This window comes from Takifugu rubripes, chromosome 3, assembly GCF_901000725.2.
Source record: "Takifugu rubripes chromosome 3, fTakRub1.2, whole genome shotgun sequence".
Taxonomy (NCBI): Eukaryota; Metazoa; Chordata; class Actinopteri; order Tetraodontiformes; family Tetraodontidae; genus Takifugu; species Takifugu rubripes.
In genome coordinates this window covers 6641090-6666151 of record NC_042287.1, presented here as the reverse complement: position 1 = coordinate 6666151, position 25062 = coordinate 6641090, and the positions used below count along the sequence as shown (strand labels likewise).

Genomic DNA, 25062 nt, shown 5'->3' with positions numbered 1-25062 from the left:
TACAGGCAGAGGGACAACAACACACCCTCATGGTGGTCGTATGAGTTTGACCTGCTGAACATGAGAGAACGGCGCCCTCGTGACCCTTCCTTCTCAGACGACACACGTATTATCAGCTGCTTTTCTTGCATACAGGAAAAAGGAAGTAATTTTCCCCGTGCTTCCTGTGGACCTCTGTGTAGAACAGAAATGTCTCGGCGCACACTTCCTTGACACGTAACCCGTCTAAGCCCCTGCGTCTGGACTTTTCCCATCAACCACACTCATTTGTTTTTGTGCCTTTATGGGAATTGCATACGAAGGTATTGGTAATCTGCACCTGAGATATTTGTGATCCCTGAGAGCATTTAAATGTCTTTCATGACTAATTCTTTGTTAATAGGTCAGCACACCAGTTCAGACCATGAAGGAAGTTATTTCTGGCAACCACAACCGTATAAAATGCATCTTTTCCTGTATTTCTTTGAGAACCAAGGCTTTAATGAATGTCCACGCATCTGTGTTTTCCAGACGGAGTGCGCCAACTTTGTCCGCCTCCTGCAGCCCCACAACCGCACCCACCTCCTGGCCTGTGGAACCGGTGCTTTCCAGCCAATGTGCGCTTTCATCAGCGTGGGCCACAGAGGAGAGGTGAGGCGTCTCGGCGCAACACTCCCAAAGACCCTGACAAATGGATAAAGGCGCATCCACAGAGATACACAAGAACAAAACTTGGCTTTTTCTGAAGACCAACTTAAGAAATAAGATTCCAAGCATGATTCCAAGCTTGATGCACCAACTCTCCATCCAGTAGCGCTTCACTTTATTAAAAACAAGATAACTCCAGATGAATATTCTCCCTATGCTCTCCTCTCTCACAAACCTCCTGATCTCAGCTCAGAAATGTTGACAGGAACCATCTATGACTTGTATTGTACGCGGAGAACCGGACAGGACTGCAACCTTGTTCGTGGACTCATGTCTCTTTAGTGTAGCTGAAGCTCAGCCAGATCCTAGGGGTCAAACATCTGTGCTGTCTGAAATCACACTCTCCTGTTCCCTGTTCCCTGCTCACTACTGGAGCTGGCTTGATTAAACTACCTAATGCGTTCACTGATAAACTGAAACTCCACTTTCGGGCACTCAGCTGTGGTGCTTCAAACTGCGTCATAAATAATGACCTGGCAGAATAAATACGGACCAGATCGACATCATCAAGTAATTTTATTTTTTCTACCATTTAATAAATATAAAACACTCACTGCTCGTTTGTCGGTTGTTGTACTTTTACTTTCTTAACCCTATAAAGCCTGACACATCAAACAATAGCCAGAAAATTCTAATTTTTTGGAAATTAGATGTTTATTGAACCTTTTAACAAAATCCCAATTTTTTTTTTATTTTGTTTATGACATTTTTTTTGTATCAAATATGATACATTAGGCGATTTTGGCAACTTTTAGCTCACGACTATGTTAACTTTAGACACAAAAACAAAGTTTGCCCCTAACATTTTGACAATATAGAACATGAACAACAACATTTTTCTCTTTGGTTTTTTTGCATAGCACTTTTTAGCACAAGAGGCACACTGCAGCCTCTTTTACGGGGTGGTGTTGGAGTTGTTTCTGGAGAGGACAGTGGTCTGCCACACTTGATTTTGGTTTAGAAAAAAGAGACGTCTCAGAATCTCGCGTATCAAATATGATACAAACGGCTTTAAAGGGTTAATCTTTAAGTTCATGAAGAATTAATAGTTAGGGTCATGTCTAGCTTCCAACTGCAAAGGATGATGGGATATATTGCTTTGTTAGGGAGCACCGGTTCTCCGCTGCTTATCGTATATGATAATACACTGAGTGCAGTACGGTATATGAAGTTTAGGGGGTGATTTTAGACACAGGCCTGGTATTTAGCGCCTGGGCCTCCAATGGGACCAGAGTCAAGAACGATAAAGTAGTGCCAAAGTGCCCCTCGCTACTTAACATCTAACCAATTAGTTCGTCTGCAGTGAAAAAGAAAGACGGGACCACAAAAATGTGATGATATTTTGATGTGCATCATTCATCATCTAACAAGAACCCCCCCCCCCTGTCTAAACAACCCCGCAGAGCAGCTTTACCTTTATGTAAACAGCAGTCAGCTGGTGATTCTCCCCATATGACCACCAACGAAAACGCTTGAACTTGCCTCCAAACTCTGCAGATCTGCAGTTTAATCATATAGGTTGTAGGCATTTATCTCATTATAGCAGCGCGGACGGACCACTGTAACATCACCAACATATGTGAGTTGACAGGAACCAAGTGTGTGGTCTCTGAGATTTCCTGTGGAGGAAACCAGGCTAATGTAACAAATAGGGTGGATGCCAGGATTTATTTATTTTTATGAAGAGGGAGCTTTGCCCAGTCCTGAGCTCAGCTCTGTGGTGCGAGGTTCAGCCCCAGCAGGGCAGCTCAGCCACACTAGTTCTCCTCTGTATGCTAACTTTAGGCTCAGTGTGTCACCCTCTGCTGCGTCTCACACTTAAAAACCACATAAAAACAGGATATTGATGAATGGTCTAGAAATCATTGTCGCAGTCCATCCTGGACCACCCTTGGGGTTAAAACGGGCACACGGATGGAAGAATACTGGATGTTGACAGAACCTGGACAGTGAACCAGAAGGGCAAAGAGTGGCCTTCATGCATGACAGCATGAAATGGAGGTACCATTATTAACGGACGTTTAGCCTCCCGATCAAAAACCTCTTGGCCAGACCTGTTGGAATGCATGCAAATGCGCCTGATTTTAAAGTACAGCCAGACGGAAACCAGTCCAGCCGGTTGTTTGGCTCATTTCTTAGTTTGGATCCTTGCATATCAAGGTCCACCCATTTCCCAGGATGTGATAGATTCCTGACTGAGTCGTATGTGTGTGTGTCTGTGTGTGTGTGTGAGAGAGAGAGAGCACAGCCACTCTTTTCAGCCCTTTGAGTGTCTGTCTGAATGGACAACACCGCAGGGAGCCTGTCCATTTATTTAACCAGTCCTTAACTGGCAGAGAACACACAATCTTGGGTTTGTCTGACCTCTCGAGGGAACAGAGGCCGCGTGCCCTCAGAATGGACTCTGGGTGGGATGACCTTTGATCCTCGAGGTATTTTATCTTGGTTCACTGCAGCAATGCCCTTGCTCCTTTCTCACGTGATTCCTCCCTTTGTTGATGTGCACGTCGCATAAAATGTACAAATTGTTGTTATTTTGTCCTTAAAATGTAAGGACAATGTAATACAATGTACATAGAAGTCACCTGGTTTCCAGTATGGCTCGCCTTGGATGAAACTTTTAATACTCTTTTACAGCTGTCATAAAGTATTGAGGGGGGGACGGGCCAGTTGGGCCACACTATAATCAATAATGTTAAAAAGTGTACACAACCAGAACAGAGGTCACATGGAAGTAAAGGGAATGTGAACGTATTTATTTAGTCATCTATGACCAGCAATACAATTAATGCACGTTCATACTATGCACTAATGCTTTGGATGTGATTTAGTATGTTGCTCAAAGACACTTACATAATACTGACAGTTAAACAAGATAATAATTTTGCTGAAAAGGTTGCTGTTGGAGCGGATCCATCTTATTTTGTTGGACATTTCATCAGCCAACAGGGTTTTTATGTGCAGTACAGACTCTGATTGGCTGATACCCACTGAGAAACTAGACTAATATGACTAATATAAATATGTTGAGATTGGTGTTTATTCAAAGTTCACAATGAAAAGGTGAAGTGAGAGGGCATGGCTTCCTCCCACAACCCCAAAATATGCCTCAGGTTGATTTGCAGCTCCTAATTACTGATAAGAGTGAACCCAGGACAGTCTGTCACACACACACACACACACACACACACACACACGCACACACACACACACACACACACACACACACACACACACACACACACACACACACACACACACACACACCTTGATGTCGATCAACACAGCCGCCCCGGACTGTCATAGACGTGAAAATAAACCCACTGTAAGTTTACAGTGAAGACAAACAGCAGAAAGACCACACACAAAGAAACACACAGAAATGACACAAGTTTAAACACATAAATAGGAGACGAGTCGGATCAAACGTGTTGAAATGCGCATTTCATCCAAAGTCTTTAACTATTGTGTGAAAAGACATTTGCACTGAGACCCTGAACATGACGGCTTTGACCCAGCATTGAGCAGCACTTTGCAGGAGACTGAAGCACTTTGTCACACGATAAAAGCTGGATTTTCTGTTCCATTTTCCCTTTTTGGCACATAAAACCGCAACTTGCTGAGTAAGTCACTTCCTCATGCCATGATGGCACAGGCCCATGGCAGTCTTGTAAGTGCTGCACACCGGACAAATTCAAGTCCAGTGGGGGGAAAAGTGAAGCCAGCTGGACTTATGTGGATGAAAAAGTGGACTTAAAAGACTGAAAGCATCATAAAAAATTTATTGGTTATGCTTTCAGTTCTCCCACACATGTTGTCTTTGGACCAAAGCCGTCCAATACAGATGAATCCAGTCTCTTTTACTGCTTCTGCCTTTTCTAATCCCCAATTTCAGTCCTAATCTTCATCATTTTTTCTGGTATTAACAACCATAACTCTCAATCAGATTCAGTCCCACCTGTGTCTTTACAACAGAGGAGCACGAAACCTTAAGAAATGACTAAAAATGTTCATAAATCACAGCTGCAGCCATTGACCAGCCTCAGGTTGCCTGGTTGTGCCGGGCACATTATACGAGGGCCGTATGAGCACTTTTTGTTGGAGGAGGATGTAACAGCATCATTTATGAGTATACTTCATGGTGTGTTGTCATCAGATTTGCACGCTGGAGTGCCAGTCTCACTCGACAGTCCTGTATATATTTTGCTTGGCGCGCCTGTGCAGCGGCTGCTCTGTGTTACAGCATGTTGGTCTTGGCCAAATTTGGCCGACATACATCCCTCAGTTTCATCAGCTGCATCGCAGCGGCACAGTGGAAGGCAGCCTGCCCTCCACGGGTCTCACACTCGCCAAAACACTTGCTCGTGTCTAATGAGAAAGCGTTTTGGTGCGTGTGCAATGCTCGACGCACGTGGGTGTGTGTTGCCCTTAAGGTTCTTCGGCTTTTGCCGCCCTCTGACTTCAATGTCATCATCTCTGCTCGTCCCCTCAGCAACAATACGCTATTGTCTATGGGAGGAACGGCGACTCCGGCGAGTTCACAGTATGGACATTGAAATGAGTAATTTGATCTGGAATGAAACAGGAGGTCTGGCTTTTTGATCCTGAGAAGCCACATCGATCATAGCGAGTCTGTTCTGATGTAGTAATGACACAGGCTAAAATGGGCCTTTTGTCCACCGTGACCTTGTGTTGACCCCACACATCAGACAATCCAAGGATGTGGTCGATGTTTATGACCGGAGCGGCGATGGAGAAACAACCAGTCTGCTATTTTGATCACTACCTTGTCTAAAGTTTTTCAATTATAAAAATAACTGAAATGAAAAGTCAGCCCTTCTTTATCACAAAGAGGCGTTCCCCATTGTTTCCTGATACTGTTGTAAATGAATATCGCAAACGTTCTCACTCCAACACTTGTCAAGGCGTGGCTTCATGTGACAATGTGCTACGTACTCACAAAACTCCCAAATCGCTTGGCGCACATGAAGCCGATTATGGCACGTTATCGTAAAATGTAGCCAACACTCGCCGAGCGTATGTAAAAATGCAACAACGGTGTCAACTGCTGGAAGAAGGAAGAACGATGAAGCATGATCCAAAAGTATCAGACTCTTTTCTCATGAGCCGTAACATTTGGATAGGATTTGTACTTGATAACAGTCTTCTGCTGGCGATTCTGTTGCTCGGCATAAATAAAGTTGGGCTCTCACAGTTTGAAGCTCACAGCGACCCTGGTGGGAGTCTCGTCTGAACTCTGGCACCTCCGCTGATCCTGCATTTCCTTCTCTCTCAGAGGGTGTCTGTAGTTCTCAGACGAATGTAGTTCAGTCAGAGGACAAATGAATAGGAACCACAGGCTGAATCTGAAAACGGCTCCAGTTACACGACTTTATTGGGTCAGAAAATCCAAAAAATTGCCTTTGGTCACAAAAACTGTGAGAAAATTTACAATTGGAAGGATTGATGATGGACATTTAATCCCGTTTGTGGTTACAGATCCCATAGAGCAAGTTAATAATTCTAATGTTGCTTTGAGAGGACACGACTAGCAACACAGGATGACAAACTACCTGCTGGAACTGTATCAAACTCTTCATGTGCTTGTTTCTTTCTCAGCACGTCTTCACGATGGACCCTACAAATGTGGAGAACGGACGAGGAAAGGTTCCGCATGACCCCAGCCTGCCTTTCGCCAGCACCTTCAGTGGTATGTTCTTTGGAGCCCGTTTGCTTCAAAAATAAACCATGTGCGGAGGCAGTAATCAGGTCATTTGGACTCAACAGGTGCAGCCAGTGTTCCACTCTCAGCCTGGTCTTTCCTTCTCTGTCTGTAGACTGTTGAAAGCATGTGGTTTTTAGTGTCTTTCAGTCAACTTTTGACCCATTCTATAGAACGAAAGCAAAACACCCAAATGGCGACCGAAACGCATCGAATCCGTTGCGTTTTCCCCCCTTTAAAATGAGAAGCGCTTCCAAAATACACAAAAGTGAAGTATCTCTGTCTTCACCTCTTTATCAGCGTGTCAGTCAATGTCAGTCATCTTTATATGTGTTTTAGTTTAAAGTGATTAAGCTTTTAATTCCGCTGCTCACTAGAGCAGAATTTGTCCAAATTCCATGAGGACATTAGAGCCGGTGCCTGGAAAAATGTCAGTCAAAACAATGAGCTGTTGTCTTTGTTGTAAAGTCCCCGCTGCTGCCGAGAATCTGATCTGATGTGACTTCATGTTTGCTGATGAGATAATGTTTTCAGGATTTATTTGTGTTACCCTGAGTCACACTCGCCTCGCTCTCGGACCCTCGGCTGTGCATTTCATGCTCCTTTCTGTCCACAGACTAGCTGAGAACCTATAAAAATGGCCTGTAACCTGTAAAAAATAGACCGAGCTATTTAGAGCAGTCTGATCCTTCTAGACTTTGGTCGGGTTTCTTCCCTCTGACTCATCTTGCTGAAGCTCAATATTCTTTCCGTCACCTCTGATATCCACGTTGTTCTTCAGCACCAAACCTCCCCATCTTTATATTCCCCATCTATTCTCCTTCCTCTCATTAGGTGGCGAGTTGTACACTGGACTGACGGCAGATTTCCTGGGGAGGGACTCGGTGATCTTCAGGAGCATGGGGAGTCGCTCCACCATGAGGACGGAAACGGACCAGAAGCTGCTTCATGGTAACCATTTTTAAAGTCTATCTTTTTCATTTCGCCTTGTAATCCCCTCCCCCCAAAAAACCCCCACAATTCCTCTTTGAAGTCAGTATCAGCTTCAAACAGGCCCAGCACAGCTGATATTATGTTAGAATCTGTCATTATGCAAGTTGAAACTAAAACCTTTGGCGTGACTGTCCAAATTTGGTCATTTATACATGTGCTCAAATGAGGCTATGAGGCAATCACAGAACTTCAGGCCACTCTTAAACCCTCTTAAACCTTTGAAAAAGTCTCCTAGAAAGTCTCCTAGAAAGTAATGCAACGAGTGTTCTATGAAGAGTTAAACTATTGAACTCTATATTTAGGACTCAGTATTTTTACACAGCCTTTTTCCGCCTCTGCTTTCTTCCAGATCCGAAATTCGTCGCTGCTCACCTCGTCCCCGACAACGTCGACAGGGACAACGACAAAGTGTACTTCTTCTTCACCGAGAAAGCCACAGAGGCGGGGGACAGGGAGGGTGCCATACACACACGTGTCGGCAGAGTTTGCGCGGTGAGATTCCTCAGCTGATCTGTTGGGATCCGTTGGCCGATCCACTGCAGGTTTTCCTGTTCTATTAATGCTGAAGTGCAGCACTTAGCTGCAGCTGAGAGTCCTCTGAAACCTGTCCAGGACGCTGCAAAGACACCAGGCTGATTTAGAGAAAGCTTGAGAGATTTCTGTTGGCAGGTCGGAACCAGAGCAGCTGCGCTGGGGGAAGTCCAGGCCTGCAACCTCAGCAGCCATGTATTTTTCTCCATTAAGATGTGGAGTGGACTCCTCGTGGCTGCTCTGTAGCGTCCAGCCCAGGACAGTTAAGATTCACTGTCCAACTGGGAGGGAACTATCATCTGCGAGATGATAACATCATCAAGAAAGAGGCAGGAGTTTGATTTATTCTTTATCTACATGGTCTCAGAGTGGGTTCTGCAGGATTACCACAGACAGGTGGTACTGATTTTATGAGTTTATCCTTCTTGTGTGACAGTGGGAGAAGGAAGAAAAGCAGCGCCGTCCTCTTGTGGTATTCAGAAACAGACGAGTCTGTCGACCCTCATAAGTGATTGGCAGACTGCTCCACACACTCTCTCACAGTCCTGGTGCTCACAATTGCACACAAATGGAGGGGGGGGGGGGGGGGGGGGGGATATACACACCCAACATGTTCAATGAGAGCCAGCTGCAGGGATTTCAGGAGCTTCACTTCTGACTTTCTTTGTCTTCTTTATCTCTTCTGCTCTTCCTCTCCATCTGCCCATGATTCTCCTCACACACGCGTTGTTCAGGCCAAGTTCGTCCCGCTGAGGGAAACTATTTCATCACTATAACACAGAACACTGCCATTCTTCTTGCCAAGCAGGATGACAAACACACACACACACACACACACACACACACACACACACACACACACACACACACACACACACACACACACTGTTCCCTTGGATTCTGTTACATGTGCATGCACATCACTGTATCTATGATAAGTCCCTCCACATTTATTCTTTGTCATCTGCCAGCTGGATAGATTCGTGCTCCTCTCTCTCCACCTCTGGCTTTAAGACTGAGCCTCTCGTCACTGCTGCGCACTGCCTGTGCGAATCACTGAGCCCCAAAAATATGGAGCAGTTTGTCATTAATTATTACTGTAGGTAATAAATGCTGCCACTGTGTTTCTGTTCTTGTTTTTCCTCCCCCTTCCATCAGAATGATGTTGGGGGACAGAGAGTGCTGGTGAACAAGTGGAGCACCTTCATCAAAGCCAGACTGGTCTGTTCGGTTCCTGGTCCCCACGGCATCGACACGCATTTTAACCAACTGGGTGAGCTAAAAGTTCTTTTTCAAAGGAAAACACACACACACACACACACACACACACACACACACACACACACATGCGATTGTAGTAATTCTTGTGCTTTTTTCAAACTCATAAACAGAGGATGTTTTCCTCCTGAGAACCAAAGATGAGAGGAACCCAGATGTTTATGCTCTCTTCAGCACCATAAGGTAAAGAAATGTAAAGTTGTGTATTTTTAGGGGGGCTTTAGTGTCCAATCACTTCCTGATCTGTCAACCATTCTGTATGTAAAGAGTTGCATAAATGAGAGCGGTTGAAATGTTTTAATTCAGTAATTTAATTCCTTGGCCCTGCCCTCATTATTTCCCTCATGTGTTCAGTTGCTGTCAAAAATCACATATGATATAAATAGACACAGCGTTGATAGTGTAGAATAACCAACCAAATCGTAATTACAGTGTCCCTCTCCATGACTGCTAGCATGTTGCGCCCATCTCGACTCTGTTGTTGTGCAACAAATTTGATCAAAAATGTGTTTAAAGCTTTATTCAAATGCTAGCAAGCTGTACCATTTATAAGTGCATAGAAATAATCTTTCAACTTTGAACTTGTAAACTTGTAATTTTAAACTTGTAAGTCCAGGTTGAACATAGGAGCTGTGACCTCTAATCTGTCTTTGATAAGAGTTTTAGGTATTTTATCAGTATAAAGGTTTGACATCATCAGTTTTATAATCTCTGCTCTCTCCTCCACAGTAATGTGTTCCAGGGATTTGCTGTGTGTGTTTACCGTATGGCTGATATCAGAGAAGCCTTCAATGGACCTTTTGCGCATAAAGAAGGGCCTGACTACCGGTGGGGAGCCTACGAAGGCAGGGTTCCCTATCCAAGACCAGGCGTGGTGAGCGATCAGACTGCAGATACCATCACACTATCATTTTGAGCTTGAGCGGTACCATATTGTACGTGCACTTAGCTTGGCAACATTTCAAAGAAGCGCCGTACCCTCCATATGCTGATGACACACAGTTTTATATTTCTTAATGGTCTGCAGCTCTTTGCCCTGGTGAACCCCATCAGAGCCTTGAAAACAGCCTCCAAAACAGATTTTTCTATCCTCACGCTGCCAATTCTCACTAGCATTCAAACAAACAGAACTTTAATAACGAGTCATGTAATAAAATGCTGCAAATCAAACACGGGCAAGAGGAAACAGTTCCATCAAGCAATGGGATTTTAAAAAGATCAGGCAAAGAAAATATTCCATGTCAGTTAAATAAACTACTGTATTTGCTGTTGCAGCTGTGCTGAATGTATACAGAACAGAACGGTAACCTGGTTTACCTCAGCAGGGCCCCGGGTGTACTCTCAACCACATCACTGCAATCCAGAGTTACCATTTTACACACACACTAGCAAATTAAATCCTGTTGACACACACACACACACACACACACAGAGTCATGTCGCGTGTCATTCCACCTCATTAGCAGAGTCAAGGGGAGAATACGGAGGCAGAGGAAATATGGATGATGTGAGAACAGAACAGTCACCTCTGTGGTTTCACTCCAGCGACACTCTGATTAACAGGAATGTTTTCGCTCAGGAACTGGGGGAGTAGCGAGAGAGAGAGAGGGAGCAAACGGAGGAAGAGAGGGTGGGAAACAAGAGAAGAGGACGCTCGGGGACGTTGAAATGCTCCTTTGCTAAAACAGCCCGAATTTTCTGACTCATTTCATCGCAACAGGACATTAAAATCAGTTTAATGTTATTGAATTGTCATAAAACGGGCTTACTTGTGTGGCTAAACGCTTCCAGAGATGGAAAATCTAACTTCTGGAAAATCTTCCTTAGGAGGGATTTAATGGATTTATTCTCCCTATAGATAATTATCTAGTTCTGATTTATTACTGTGCGTGTTTAAATGTGCCAGAACAGAAATGATGGAATACAGATAAACCTTCGTGCAAATGTATCAGCGATTTAGAGCTCAACTCACCTCAAACAAAGCATTTGTTTTTCTCTGTCATGGACCAATTTATGATTATGATAGTTGATAAGATATGAGTAAGACAAACTCATATTCTTATTATTATGGTATGTGCTTATTTCCACAAAAGCAAATACCGTAAAGAACCCCATGAAAACTAATATAAAATCACAGAGGCTTTAAGAAATAATTTATTTGATTCAAAGTTGACCATGTTTGGTCCTCACTCGGGATTGAACTAAGAACCCTTTGCTTGTCAGCCACTCACCTATTATTAATTAAATATAAAACATTTGTTCATAAAAGAGACTTTAGCTTTGCTAGCTGCATATGCTCGACATCATTTCACACCATTGTTTGATTGTTTAAATTTACATCTGGGGAAGTGCATCATCTTTAAGTCGGATTGTTCATGAATGAAATCACAACCAGAGAGGCTGATGTTTAGCTGGAAAATGCAATTTTCCAGGATTGTAACCACAGCTGGATCCATTTGTTATAATGGATCAGTTTCCTTTACCCAAGCCAACATGGCGCTGGGCCTGTTCAACCCACGAACAGGCAAACACTCGCTCACAGTCATAAAGAGACGATATTTATGCTTTTATTGTCACTTGGCCCTCGTTTGAATATAAAATGGAAACCAGTGTCTACCAGTGAGACCAGCGAGACATCTCAGGGACGGATATTTGGGATCTATAAAAGGCTTTACAACTGTGTGAAAGTTGAACGGACTTGCGTTTTCTGAAGGTCCAGTTGCCTCTAACGCTTTTTTAAATGAAAACTTTAAAAGTGTAAAGGCATTTGAGATGGCGATTCCAGTGGCTACGTGCCCAGCGGTATGCACGCTTGTGTCACAAACACCAGAGCCAGTTAGTGGTGGGTCCACTCGCACACAAAGTAAAGGGCAGTTTTTGAACTGGAACCCTGTGCTCAACATAAAACCCTTCCGCAGACCTACAGAGTTGCACCTAAACCCCACTGATTCTTGCTCTTCTTCTTCACTTCAGTCTTCCCACACTGGGCTTTGTCTGGTCCAAGCAGCAGCGCTATTACACTCAAGAAGGAAATTACCAATTAACATACCCCAGAAGCTTTTTTACCCTCAAAGTCATCAGGAATAACCACAAAAAAATAAGTAACAAATAAAGACTTTGTTCAGGCCAATGTCCTGGCAGCGGAGTCAAATGATCGACAACTGATTCAAAATAGCAGTTTGGTTGATTTTAGCGCACTCGCAGGTGGGGGCGCTTGAACTGTGTTCTTGGAATCGTGTGGAATTACATTCAAACAACACGGCTCACTACATGCTGCACCTGGGATCAGTTACATTTGCTATTAAACATCAATCTCTGGAGCGCTTTGAGTCCATAATGTCCCTGTGCAGTTCAGATCCCCCCTCTGAAATTGAATCCAGGCCATTAGAGGACTGTTGAGTGTATCAGTTACTGTTGTGTTTAGCATGCAAAACTATACTTTCTACCACATGGATGTTACCAGTGTGGCAGTTCAACCATCTGTGCCTCATCCTTCCTGGAACCCTTGAATACGGAACAATCGAGCTGATTGTGCGGCTGTCTGTTAGTCCAGGTAACATTTGGAACGCTGCCATCTGACTTGCAGCCAGATGCAGATGGAGGAAGCTGTCGTCAACCATCCCTGGGCCTGAACGTGCTTGTTGCATCAGGCTGTACTCAGCTTTAAAAAGAGAACAATGACTGGAGCGGCAGGCTGATGAGGCGGTCAAATCTGCTTTCAATCGAGAAACAACAACAGGCGTTTGCTGGAGGAGGCTTTGGCTACCGTCAGACGACAGAGAACGGCAGACGTTCTGGTCTCTGCGGATTCATTAGGGAAACAAACACGGGTGTGTGGGAGCGATTCTGGCTACTTTAAAGGGAACTGAGCCCTGAGTTAACTTTGTTCATTATAGTTTGGAAAAGAATGTCCTAAATGTGTGAGCTGTTCAGCGTCTCGGCCAGAATCGAGCACTTTTTCATGATTGCGGTGGTGCAAATGAAAGATTTTCCATTTCCACAGAGCTGCTTGCTTTAATCCAGACCGGCAGTCAATCGGCCAACGTCTTCACTACAAATTGTGTTAAAATCTTACCGACCCGTCTGCCCTTCGTCTCTTTAGTGCCCAAGTAAAATCACCAATCAGCCCGGCAGAGAGTTTGGCAGCACCAAGGATTTCCCCGACTCGGTGCTGCAGTTTGCCCGTAACCACCCGCTGATGTGGCGGCCCGTATATCCCGCCCTGCGCCGGCCCGTGCTCGTGAAGGCCAACACTCCGTACAAGCTGAGACAAATTGTGGTGGACCGGGTGGAGGCAGAGGACGGCCAGTATGACGTCATGTTTATCGGCACAGGTATGGTCCGATACGCCCGACGCCGACTGTTTTTTGTCCGCGTGTCACTCTGAAACAGTAAAATATTGGCGTGCAGTTTCCAATAACCGGTATCTCTTGTCCTCTAGACGTGGGTACGGTGTTGAAGGTGATTGCCCTGCATGGCGGGAACAGTCTGGATGCAGAAGAGGTCACACTGGAGGAGCTGCAAGTGTTTAAGGCATGTTGATTTATTTTCGCTCCGGTTCCCGACGACATCCTCCCCTTTCACTGGACCTCCATAACAATCCCAACGGCGACCTCTAAGTTCAAGCTGTTTCCTCCTCATGTTCTCGTCCTCCTGTCAGTTTCCACCCCCATGTTACACTTTTCTTTATTACAGGTGCCAACTCCAATCACATCAATGGACATATCTGTAAAGCGGGTAGGTTCAAGTGAGCGCTAACGCCAATTTCAAACTGCTGAACCGCAATCTTTGCGTGTTATTCAGTTTCCTCTCCCCCACCTGATTTCCAACAGCAATCCCTGTATGTGGGTTCTCCTGCCGGTGTGGCCCTGGTGAAGCTGCATCGCTGCGAGACGTATGGGAACGCCTGTGCGGAGTGCTGCCTGGCCAGGGACCCTTACTGCGCCTGGGACGGAGCCGTGTGCGCGCGATACTTGGCCAACAGCAAACGGCGCTTCCGCAGGCAGGACATCAGACATGGAAACCCTGTGCTGCAGTGTTCCGATCAGAATCTGAGCGGTGAGCAGCGTGCGCACGCATGCACACATATGGAAAAAGTGCTGACAGAAAATTAAAAAAGGGTTTTTCTTATTGCACCTACATGAGCCTTAGAGGTGATGACAAGCAGATTTTGTTACCAATTTCCAGAGTTTTTCCATAAAGACGTGAGAATGTGGCAAATGTATTAACTTCCAATGTAGCTTGGATGTTGTCGGTTGGCTAGAAAAAGAAAAATGGAAGACAATAACTTCTTATGGCAGAAAACTTTATTGTGAGTTTCGGGAGAGTTTTCAGCTATTGATTTAAGTTAAACCAGCCAGCCTGAGCTGTTGAAGTTGCTTTGGACTGTTAGCGCTGATGTTTGTTCTGCTGCGCTAGCTTCTGCTTAGCTCATTGCATTAGCTTTCATGTGGGCAGATAGATCAACCCAGCTGGGACAGCTGACCTGCCCTTACATGGAACATTAAACGGGAAATTCCATTAAACTCAACATTAATTACTACAACAACAATCTGTGACCAAAGGAGGGCAGTTCAAACGGGGTTAAACCAACATTTTTACTGTCGGTATTGCAGTAAAGCCGTGTTCTGTACACAAATATCACCTGTGCTCCTCTCAGTCCCCAGAAATGTCCTACTTTAGATAACCATTAGTGTGTGTTTTTTTCGATCCTGGCGGTGGTCTCCAAACACTTTCTAAAGTATTTTCAGTATATGTGAATATTGTGTACGCTGGTAAACAAATGTATCAACAGCAGAGGTCCCGAGGAGACGTCAGCGGACACGTGCCGGCCTGCGTACCGGTTCTGGGTCAGTGTTTCAGGAGGGACAGACGCTCAAGGGTGTTTATGAGAGAAGCTCTGTCGGTTTATCGGAGCTGTGCGAGGCAGATGGTAGCAATAATGCAGAGAGTAAATGTTGTTTTATCCTCACTAATTAAAGGAAGGAAAACCAGACCGAGTGTGACAAATGTGTTTGGTGAAGAAACAGAAGAGAAGACGTTTTAACCTCTTTTTAATTAAAGCACTTTAAGAAAACGATTGGGAGAGAGTGAGGACAATAAAGGAGGTGTGCGTTGGATCAGCGCCTGCGGACTGAATTCAGTTGTGGATTGGTGGTGATGAAAAATTCCTCCCTCTGGACTTTTGTACGGTTTTCCAGGATGCTTTGTGAGGCTTCAGGCTTTAGCAGATAATGATGGCTGCAGTATCACAGCAGTAATCACTATTCAGGGGAATCTGTCTTTAAATGGAACCTCACATGAACTCACACAAACAGGCAGCTCTTTAAACAGTCAGTAAATACACGTGAAGGTTTGTCAAGGACACAATGTCCAAACGTCCAATACTACACTGCAGGAGTCGCATCTAAAGGCTGGCGACCCAAAACCAATCTGACTATTTAGATGGCGTCGGAAACGACCTTAAATATCGGCTGTACACGGCTGTCTTTGAGAGCCTCTCTCTTCGGCAGAAGACCTGGATATGACTGAGGACAGGATGGTGTACGTGACAGAGAACAACAGCACCTTCCTGGAGTGCATTCCTCGCTCTCCACAAGCTACCGTCACCTGGTTCGTCCAACGTGACGATCGTAAGGAGGAGGTGAGATTATCTATCTATCTATCTATCTATCTATCTATCTATCTATCTATCTATCTATCTATCTATCTATCTATCTATCTATCTATCTATCTATCTATCTATCTATCTATCTATCTATCTATCTATCTATCTATCTATCTATCTATCTATCTATCTATCTATCACCTGTCGAATAGGTGGTATTAATTTGTCTCAAGATTTAAATTCCAAAGATTTAAACATAAAATCTAGCTAGCTCTGTTTAGAGAGTGAAATCTGGCCAACGGTGGCCTGATGAAGCATGTGAATTTGGCACGTGGCTGACACATTCGACACATTAATTATCCGTCAGGTTGCCGCCGGCATAGCGGCACATTCTCCTTTTGCCGGTGGCAGCGTGGTTCTCTCAGCCATGTGAGCATGGAGACACGACCGCCCTGCTCGGTTCCTTTGCAAATAAACATTTGCCGTCACTCAAACTGACGGGGCGGCCATGTTTGTGTTGGCGGAGGAACGAGGGAGTTGGAGACGAGAAGAGAAAGCTAGAAAACTCACGTTGACTGGATTTCCTGCCATCGGAGCTGAGGGAACAAAGAGCTCTCTGCATTCCGCGGAATTTTCTGTAGAATTGTTGAGCTGGTTTAAATTATACAGCGAGGATCCCATATTTCAATGTTTCCCTCTTTTCAGAATAAATGAGAATGTTTTCAGAATATACATCCACCTCCTCCTGTTTTTGGAGCAAATACCTACACAAAAAAAGCTAAAATGTCACATATTTTTGATGATTTGAAGTTTAGAGAACATTAAATCCATCTGATTTCCCTTATAAATGCTGAATATATTGTGGGTCTTCCTCAGGTGAAGCTGGACGATCGGATCCTGTCTACAGATCAGGGGCTCCTGTTTCGCCGAGTCTTACACCAGGACGAGGGTTCATATATCTGCCGCTCGCGAGAGCATGGTTTCACTCAGACCCTGGCCCGTCTCAACCTCCAGGTCCTCCAGGGGGAGACTGTGGACGACCTCCTGACCCGTGACATAGGAGGCCTCTCCGACCCGTTCAAGGACCGGTCCACGGGAGGCTACAGGGCCTGGATGCCCTGCAGCGCCTACAGCAGGGCGGGCTCGCTCGGCACCATCGGCCAGTCGCGCACGTGGTTCAAGGACATCATGCAGCTGATCGGACCGTCCAACCTGCCGCACGTGGAAGAGTACTGTGAGAGGATGTGGTGCAATGACAAGCTGAGGAGGAAGCACAAGAGCATGGTGGAGAAGTACCGGCAGGCGCAGGATAGCGCCAGGAAGGTCCGCAAGAGCCCCGGTGAGCGGAACCGGACGCCGAGGGATGTGAGCCTGTGGGAGGAGTAGCGGAGCGAAGAGGAGAGGGACAAAAAGGACATTTGATACAGCTCCAGCATTTACACCCAAGAGCTGAAACTCTGAAAATTTATGAAACTTTTCATAAATAAGCTAATTAGAGCTTTAACGTGTAGTTTGTGTGGGTCACGATTCTGAACAAGACCCCCCCCCCCTCCCTAAAAAAAGACTTTAACGAGACGCCACTGAGCCGACCCGATGATGTAACATTAATGGACAAAGAGTTCGTTGGAAATCAGAGTTTTCCCCTAATTTGGTAACAACTTTACAACTTCCCAAACCTCAGATGACGACATGCTGGCCGACTAGCGTTGCTAACCCTCTTTGGCAAACTGGTGGCCCTTGACTTTTCAACTGGGACAGCCTGAGAGCTCTCTGACGTATATGTAACCTTTTCTCGCCACTTTCTCAACACTGTCGATACTGGAGCCGTCGAGGCTTCCGTTGCTTGGTTTTAATATGTTTTTGTGCTCTATTTAACTGCATATAAAGTGAATACTCAGTGCTTATACACACACTTACTGTACTTCCTTATGTGAACACATGAACATATAAGCTCAACTGGTTGTTACTGGGAGCAACCGTGAGACGAATGTTGACGGTTCAACAGATTAAAGGCGCACTGCCTTGTTCTTACTGCTGCGGGTCGAACGCTCCATCAAACACCAGCTATAGATCGCAGTCCCCCCCCTCCCTGACCCTTAAAGGGATGTTTTAGAGCCTTGTTTTCAGGCTCACGTGCAACATAAACGTAGGCGTGTTCATAAATCAGAGTAACAGTTCGGCCCAACACAGCAGCGTTCCTCGTGATTTACTTAGTGACGCCTTTAAGATGCCAGTTTCATTTCAACTCGCAGTCTGAAATGAGGCGTTGAGGGACAAATGACATAATCGGACCCCTCGGAAGTATCGTCACCTCCCGCTTTAATCATCCGCTGGGCTCCTTTTCCCACAGTTCCTGTGAAAATACTCAGCGTCAGCCTTGACGCCTGAATTCTTTGCTTTGTCAACACTGGTTTTGAGACGGTTCACTGGTTAAAACCAGGATAATCCACTGCTGTCATCTACAGCTCCGTTGGTAAAACAGACCTTGTTCAGTTCATGAAATAAAAACATATAAATAGATTTTATTTTACAGAGAGGCGTTGAAAAAAGCTGTTTTCTGAGGACAGACGCTTGGGTTCACAGCTACAACCGAGTCGCACATCACAAAGACTTTTTTTTAAGTCACATCCATCCAGAAGAGAACAAATGAACAAATATTCACAAATATTTCATTTTCGGATTAAAGTACGCATTGAACTCGTTAAGTGTTTTTTCTTAGTCTAACTAAGTAACTTCCTGTGACTTTACCTATTTCTGTATTGAAAGTATTGTTGCTGGTGTGTGTGTCCAGTATAAAGAAACATGTGTGAATGGCATTAAAAAAAAGAAGTTTTTGTGGGTAAGTTATTTTTGTGAGTTCAAAAGTTTCAGAAAAACAACAGAAGCATGTTTTCCGTGTTATGTAACGACAGTTGTTTTTCTTGTTTGCCGGGGTGCCATTGAAAGTGATTCTGAAAAAAAAAGCTTTTGTACTTTGTAATTTGTTAGCCTTTTGAAAATTGTGTTTTAAATCATTTACCACAAAGAAGAAACACCACATGACATTTGAATTCAATTGTAAACATACATAATAATAAAAAACAACACAGATTTTCCTTATCACCAAACCGTGACACTGATTAAACGTTAGTTTTTGCTCTTGATAAAACATTAATGTTCAACAGCAGCATTTTACTACCAACAAAAGACACAATTGTGCATTAATGTAGCACGACAACGTTTAGTGACTTCAGGTTAGTTGCTGATTGGTGGCAACAATTAACAACCACCTGCGGCGTCCTCTGGTTGCCATGGCCACGCTACAGGAAGCTGAGGACACAACGGCCCTGGCCTGCATTAACCTGTCCTCCCAGAGACTCAAGTGAGCGTTACCTAGGTGACCAGTCCCTGCTGTGAAACTGCTGGTTGTGAGGTTTCTGACCAAGCCCGTATTTATGTTGTATTTAAGTGTCACTCTAACGTGCATGTATCTGTATGCTATTTAACGTCATTAAAGTTGACTTTCTCACGTAAAAGAGAAGAATCCTGACTTGCTGTGTGTACAGAACCAGTTTATTTTGGGCAGAACTGAGAGGTTGAAGACTGATTCCCCCGGAACTCTACCGTTGCCCTTTTTATGACTGGATCCCCCTCAAAAAAACCCAAAGCGTCCTGTCATTGTGTTAATAACCTGCAATGGCGGTTTTTGGAGCTGCCTTAAAGCCTGGCTTTAGGGTGGGGCAGCACCTCCGGACCAGACGTTCTTCTCCTCGGTGACCGGATCTCGGCATTTTAGTACCGAGCTGAGTCGTCAGGTCTGTGGTTTAACGCTCCTCAGAGCTTAAGAAAACTGTTTATCTCATAAAATACCAACTTGCAACTAAAGTCATTACTGGGATTTATGCTGCAGCAGCGAGCGCAACCACAGACTCATAAAAGCAGGATGTATACGTGCATATGCTTCACGCAGCCTGATGCGTGTGTGCACACACACCCACGAGTTCATAAGCGCCACGTAGTATAAAACTGAATTTCTTTGCTTCATTACTGGAATTACTGTGGCATCAGTGTGGAAACGTGACGACCGTGGAAGTCCGGAAGGTCGGCGTCACGTCTCCCTTGATTAGAAAAGTTTATATCTGCAAAGTTTTCACACCAATTTACATCCTTCAAACTAGTTAATATGTGAGCTGGAGACAGAAATGACTGAGGCTTGGCGAATCTTTCGACGTGAGCTAAATATTTGATGTTTACCTGTTTCACCTCAGTATTTTACGAGTTTATTCATCATTGAGCGTCAAAGACGATAATCAGAGTCTGTGATTCTGCAGTTAGAACAGTTGGCATCAATTTTCCAATCTATTCATTTAGCCAAAGTCTGTTCATTCAGAACTGATGCAGTTATGGACTATTGGAAGTGTAAATAAAGCTTTAATTTAAGCAGAGATGGTTTTTCAGTTTGGATTGGAACTTTCCTTTATGGAGGTCAAGCTGAGATCCTTCGATTCAGATGTTTTATGCTACTTTTGCCTCATCAGCTGTTCTAATTCTTAAGGCTGAACCAACGGTTGAAATAACTCCGCGTCTTTTATCTGAATTACTCCTCTAACAGTGGAGGGGTCATGCGCCACATCTGGCTTTGAGGCCGATGTGTCCAAATCCTGTCCTCAAATGCAAAACAAATGCAGTTTCTGTGCAACAAAAGAATAATTTTAAAAACAAAACTGCTAAAATTAAAGCCACAAGTGAGTCGACACTCCTGGAACATTTTGACTGGTTCATTTCAAACACGCTGTGGAGATGAACAGAGACAACATACAGAAAGTGTCCTTGTGTGTGTGTGTGTGTGTGTGTGTATGTGTGTGTGTGCGTGTGCGCTCACCCCCTGATATGTGGTCAACCGTGACGCCTTATTATGAATTGTTCTGTATGTTATGGAGATGAAATAACACCTTTCACACTTTGCGGTTTGGCTTCCAAATGTAAAATATGTCTCATTCTGGTCTGTCCCGAAGTTATGGGTTGGAAAATGACCAGAGAGGGGGATGTCCGGCCCAAAAAAAAGACCTTTTTGGCTCCAGTTTGCAGTTTTACATCTGTTTTCTACATATGGATACTTGATGTTGCTGAGATGCAGAAGCACCTGCACCGTGGTGCACGAGCCCCTATTTACTCTGTGTGTGTGTGTGTGTGTGTGTGTGTGTGTGTGTGTGTGTGTGTGTGCGTGTGTGTGTGTGCGTGTGTGTGTGTGCATGTGTGTGTGTGTGTAATCTGAGCGTGAAGCAGTAAATTCAGTTTACTCCTCAAGAGGCTGAGAAAGGTGTTGCATCATGTCCTGGTGTTCTCTACAGCTATACGGGTTCATTTTTATACGTCACTAGAGATAAAAGGCTTTACTGTAACCTGTACACGTTTGCTGTCGGCCTATTTAGCAAGCATCAGCGTCCATGTATCATAGCTGATGTCGTCGCCATCGCCGATCAACAAGAACTCCAAAATAACCCCCCAACTCGTGAATAAAGGAATCCTTGAAGCCTGTTTTCATTAGCGAATCGTAGCTTTGCATTTGGACCACTGAAGTACGAACAGTAAAAGTTCGACCGCTAGAATTCAGGCGTCAGTTTGCTGTTGTAGCGACCGCGGTGTAAACACAGCGCCATCCCACAATCCTCTGCTCTGCTGTGTAACATGGCTGTCCAGAGGGCACTGCCTTAATGCGAGACCACAAATGCATAAAACGCATGTGAAACCAATCAAATGTGAGTTACACATAAACACAACATCCTGTTAACTACTTTTGGTTGTGAAGCACCAGATCCAAAGTTACAAAAGAGTGAAACTGAGACACTAAACAGTTGAGTTTTCCAGCCTTTTGGTCGCTGATTACTGGTGTTTCTTTGCTTTTTATGACCCCTTCCTACTTTGATTGTCTGAGAAATCCTGGAAAGGGAAACATTACCACATCTGAAGTATTTCTGCTCAAGCTAAATCTCATATATTTTTTAAAGAACAAACGTGGAACATTTGCAGTGCCACTGGCTTAAAAACATATTTTGAGGTGTTGGTTTGGAACCCAAAATGCATGAAACCATGCAGCCCTGTTCTCCTCTGCTCACCAGTTTGTTCAGGAGGCTCTTGGCTCTTCAGAGATCCTTTCTGGTGTCTTGATTCTGTAAATGGTTCTATTCTCTTAGAACGTGATTGGATAAATATTGTTGTTGGTCTTCACTCTAACGGTCCATCACGCTGTTCAAACACAAATATAGTGTAGAACTGGTTTATTTATCTTTGAGTGTTGCTGTTCTGATGTTCCCAACAACCCCACAAAGCTCCTTTTTCCTGGGTCCTGAGGGTCTGAACGTGTTGGCTCTTCCAGATTTCTGTCCCACAAACCACAGAAGAATTTGAGCTTGTTGATGGCGGGTTCTTTTTAACACGTTACAGGCTTTGCAGATTTACAGCAAATGAGAGGAAAAGCACTTTGACACAAATAAAAGGGTTCCAAAACGTTCAAATGTTCTTGCAGCTCCAAGGTCGAGACTGTGTCCAGATTCATTTCATCAACCTTTCTGACATTCCTTCTGTGCCAACATCACGGCCAGAGTGGCGAGCAGACGTGTTCGAGGTGCACAAGCACTTTCTATGGTTGCAGACAAGTTTCAACTGTCTTGAGTCAAAGATCCTTTATAGGGAGGGAAACTGGAAACGTGCAGGTGACCAGCATGATAATAGCAGGAAAACTCCTCAATGGAAGAGGGCTGATGCGGGCTGGGCCATAAATCTACACATGACTGCTGCTGTAAGAAGAGCAAATCAGATAAAAAGAGAAGCTTGAAAAAGTGGATGAACTGATAAGTGGCAGAACATGCGACTGACATATGTGCCTCTGTTAGAGTGTAGAAGTGGTGGTCTGGGTGACCTTTGGTGCTGCAAGGACCTTGGTTCTGCTACTGAGGACTCACCAGATGTCGCTCTTAAACTGTCTGAACTGCCATAAATTTGGCGGCGAGGCACACGATCACAATGAGTAACCTGGCTCTGGTCCCGTTGGGATCAAGCCCGGCTCGGCACCAGTGTTCTGAGGACAGGGGGCACTGGCAGAGTAGCCCGAAGCTAACGTCTCGCTACACCGGGGCCAGAAGAAACAAGTCGCAGATCCAAAGTATGGAGCAATAATAATTAAAAACATGTGATCTGGTCGGGTGGTTCTATGAAACGAAGCAGTGTTCACTTACGCAGATGATGTTATGCTGTTTGCAGCCAGCCAACAAAGAGCCCCCCAGCACGATGAGCTCACCGGTGGGTGAAACAGGCCTGCGAGCGGACACCGTTCAAACCCCCAAGTCAGCTAATTCACTCAACTTTAAGGGTAACGGTGAAAAGATTGCTGTTATCAGTCAAGCAAATGTATATTTGTATCCAGCTGTGAGATTGCCATTGTTAGAGCCTCTATAGTTGGACACTGATGATTCACAGCAGTGCAGTCTGCCATCTGGAGCCACGGCTAATGATGTTTAGGCCTGCCACTTCCCGCCATTCACCGAATCCTTCGCAGCAAACACGAGACCTAAGAGATGTTTGCTGCAGCGGTAATGAGAGCATGTTGTTTCCCCTCTGCTGAGTCATGATTTATGCATTAGAAACGGACGGGGGAAAAGTTGTTTTCGAACCTGGAGCGGGAAAAAAACAACAGAGAGGAGGATGAACACCTGATTATTCAAAGATGGGAGTAATCCAGCGCAGCTGCCACATGCTAAAGACACACGTACGCTCCCCTTCCTGCTTCTTTCCTGTTTAGCAGCAAAGTTGTATTTGAACACTCACCAGATCGCCGTCAGTGTGTCAGAGGCAGTGACCTGCCAACTGGGTCTGTGCTCGTGTGTGTATTTGAAAGCTGTGGCAGCTGCACTGGGAAGTGTGGCAGGCACTTCCACAACTGCCCACAGCAGACAAAATACTTCGTAGGCGACTCTGAGTGTGGCTGGTCAGCTCTCTGCTTTATTGGCATCAAGTTATATGATCAGAACCCTGTCAGAGTGTGCACGTGAAGACAGGCTGCCTCCAAACCTACAAGGCGTGAACGTGCACACGGCTGAGGTGGAGAATAGGCGCCATAAACACACCACGTGTCTCAGGGATGGTCTTTTCTTTTTCTGTTTGACATCCTGGAAGTCAATGTAAGAGTCAAAGTAATACAGGAAGATAAACAAACAGGTCCAATCCGAGCCCCAAATCATGAATGCATTCATGTTGTTATTCAAAAATCGGAATTCTAAGATTTTTACGGCTTATAAATGTAACAAGAAGAGGCGGTTTCAATCTTTTTTTTTGAGTAATAAAGGAAAAATCACAGACGTATTGTTCAAAGGGTTGGTGCGAATAAACTGGATTGGCTCTGATTGGCTCGGCCAAAAGTTCCGGCCAAAGTTCCGGCACCAGCAGAGCCTCTAAATTACAATGATGGAATAACCCCATTGGGCTCAGGACACAAAGGTTATTAATGCACATCCCCTCACCCAAAGTCCCCTGCTCTTTGTTTGCACACAACATGGGCCAGCACCTGACACAACAGTGTGTGTGTGTGTGTGTGTGTGTGTGTGTGTGTGTGTGTGTGTGTGTGTGTGTGTGTGTGCGTGTGTGTGTGTGTGTGTGTGTGGGAGATTCATTACCTTCAGTGTCATTTCGGTGCAACACTGTTACCGCTCTAAAGACCTCGGCTGACGGTTGGTAGTAATTGGAGATGAAGCCGAGTATTTACATCTGACTATGATGAACTGCGCCATAGTTCTGGGGTCACAATGTCCATTTTAGGTTTTTCAGACTTGTTTCTTCCTCTTTTTCAAATTAATTGTGTTTGTTTGCTCCCAGCTCTTGTGGCATTGTGGAGTCCAGCGGTGAGACTTTAGCAACTTTGTGCTAAAGTGACAAATCATCCCCGACCGATAAAACCCTTTTGTTTCGTCCTGTCACACAGGAATAGTTTTTAGTTGTGTTCAGGAGAACAGCCCATAAATTTAACAACACAAAAATGATATACAATAAAACTGATTTACAACAAAGAAAATAAAGGATCATGGTCAGGTTTAGAAGTAGCAGAGGGAAGTTTTCAGGTGGGATTTGAGCACTAACCTGAAGCAGGAGCTGGTTCCAAAGGTCAGTCCGGAGCTGCAGGATTTGGAGCGATGAAGAATGAGGCAACGGTGTGCAACATAAGTTGTACTTCTGCCGCGTACGCCTGTTTGAGGCCAACATACAGAGAATACGT

At 44.7% G+C, this 25062-nt stretch overlaps 2 protein-coding genes across 3 annotated transcripts in view; one reads left to right on the top strand and one right to left on the bottom strand.

Annotated features, from left to right (window-relative positions):
* sema3bl (sema domain, immunoglobulin domain (Ig), short basic domain, secreted, (semaphorin) 3bl) overlaps positions 1-19333 on the top strand; it is a 42036-nt gene extending 22703 nt beyond the window's left edge. The window contains exons 4-16 of one of the 2 annotated variants that reach the window (XM_029833199.1): positions 511-630; positions 6307-6397; positions 7244-7360; positions 7752-7894; positions 9092-9206; positions 9325-9394; positions 9941-10085; positions 13314-13545; positions 13653-13744; positions 13907-13948; positions 14044-14269; positions 15727-15854; positions 16695-19333. In XM_029833199.1, coding sequence (XP_029689059.1) covers positions 511-630; positions 6307-6397; positions 7244-7360; positions 7752-7894; positions 9092-9206; positions 9325-9394; positions 9941-10085; positions 13314-13545; positions 13653-13744; positions 13907-13948; positions 14044-14269; positions 15727-15854; positions 16695-17204 — 2031 coding nt within the window. In that variant the 3' untranslated portion in view covers positions 17205-19333. Of the gene's footprint in view, positions 1-510; positions 631-6306; positions 6398-7243; positions 7361-7751; positions 7895-9091; positions 9207-9324; positions 9395-9940; positions 10086-13313; positions 13546-13652; positions 13745-13906; positions 13949-14043; positions 14270-15723; positions 15855-16694 lie in introns of both variants that reach the window. The other variant, XM_011621790.2, reaches the window with a different exon arrangement.
* The window catches only part of sema3b (sema domain, immunoglobulin domain (Ig), short basic domain, secreted, (semaphorin) 3B), a 68848-nt gene continuing 47714 nt past the window's right edge, over positions 3929-25062 (bottom strand). The window contains exon 19 of the transcript XR_003887764.1: positions 3929-3954. The gene's annotated coding sequence lies outside the window, so the exon portion shown is untranslated. The remainder of the gene's footprint in view (positions 3955-25062) is intronic.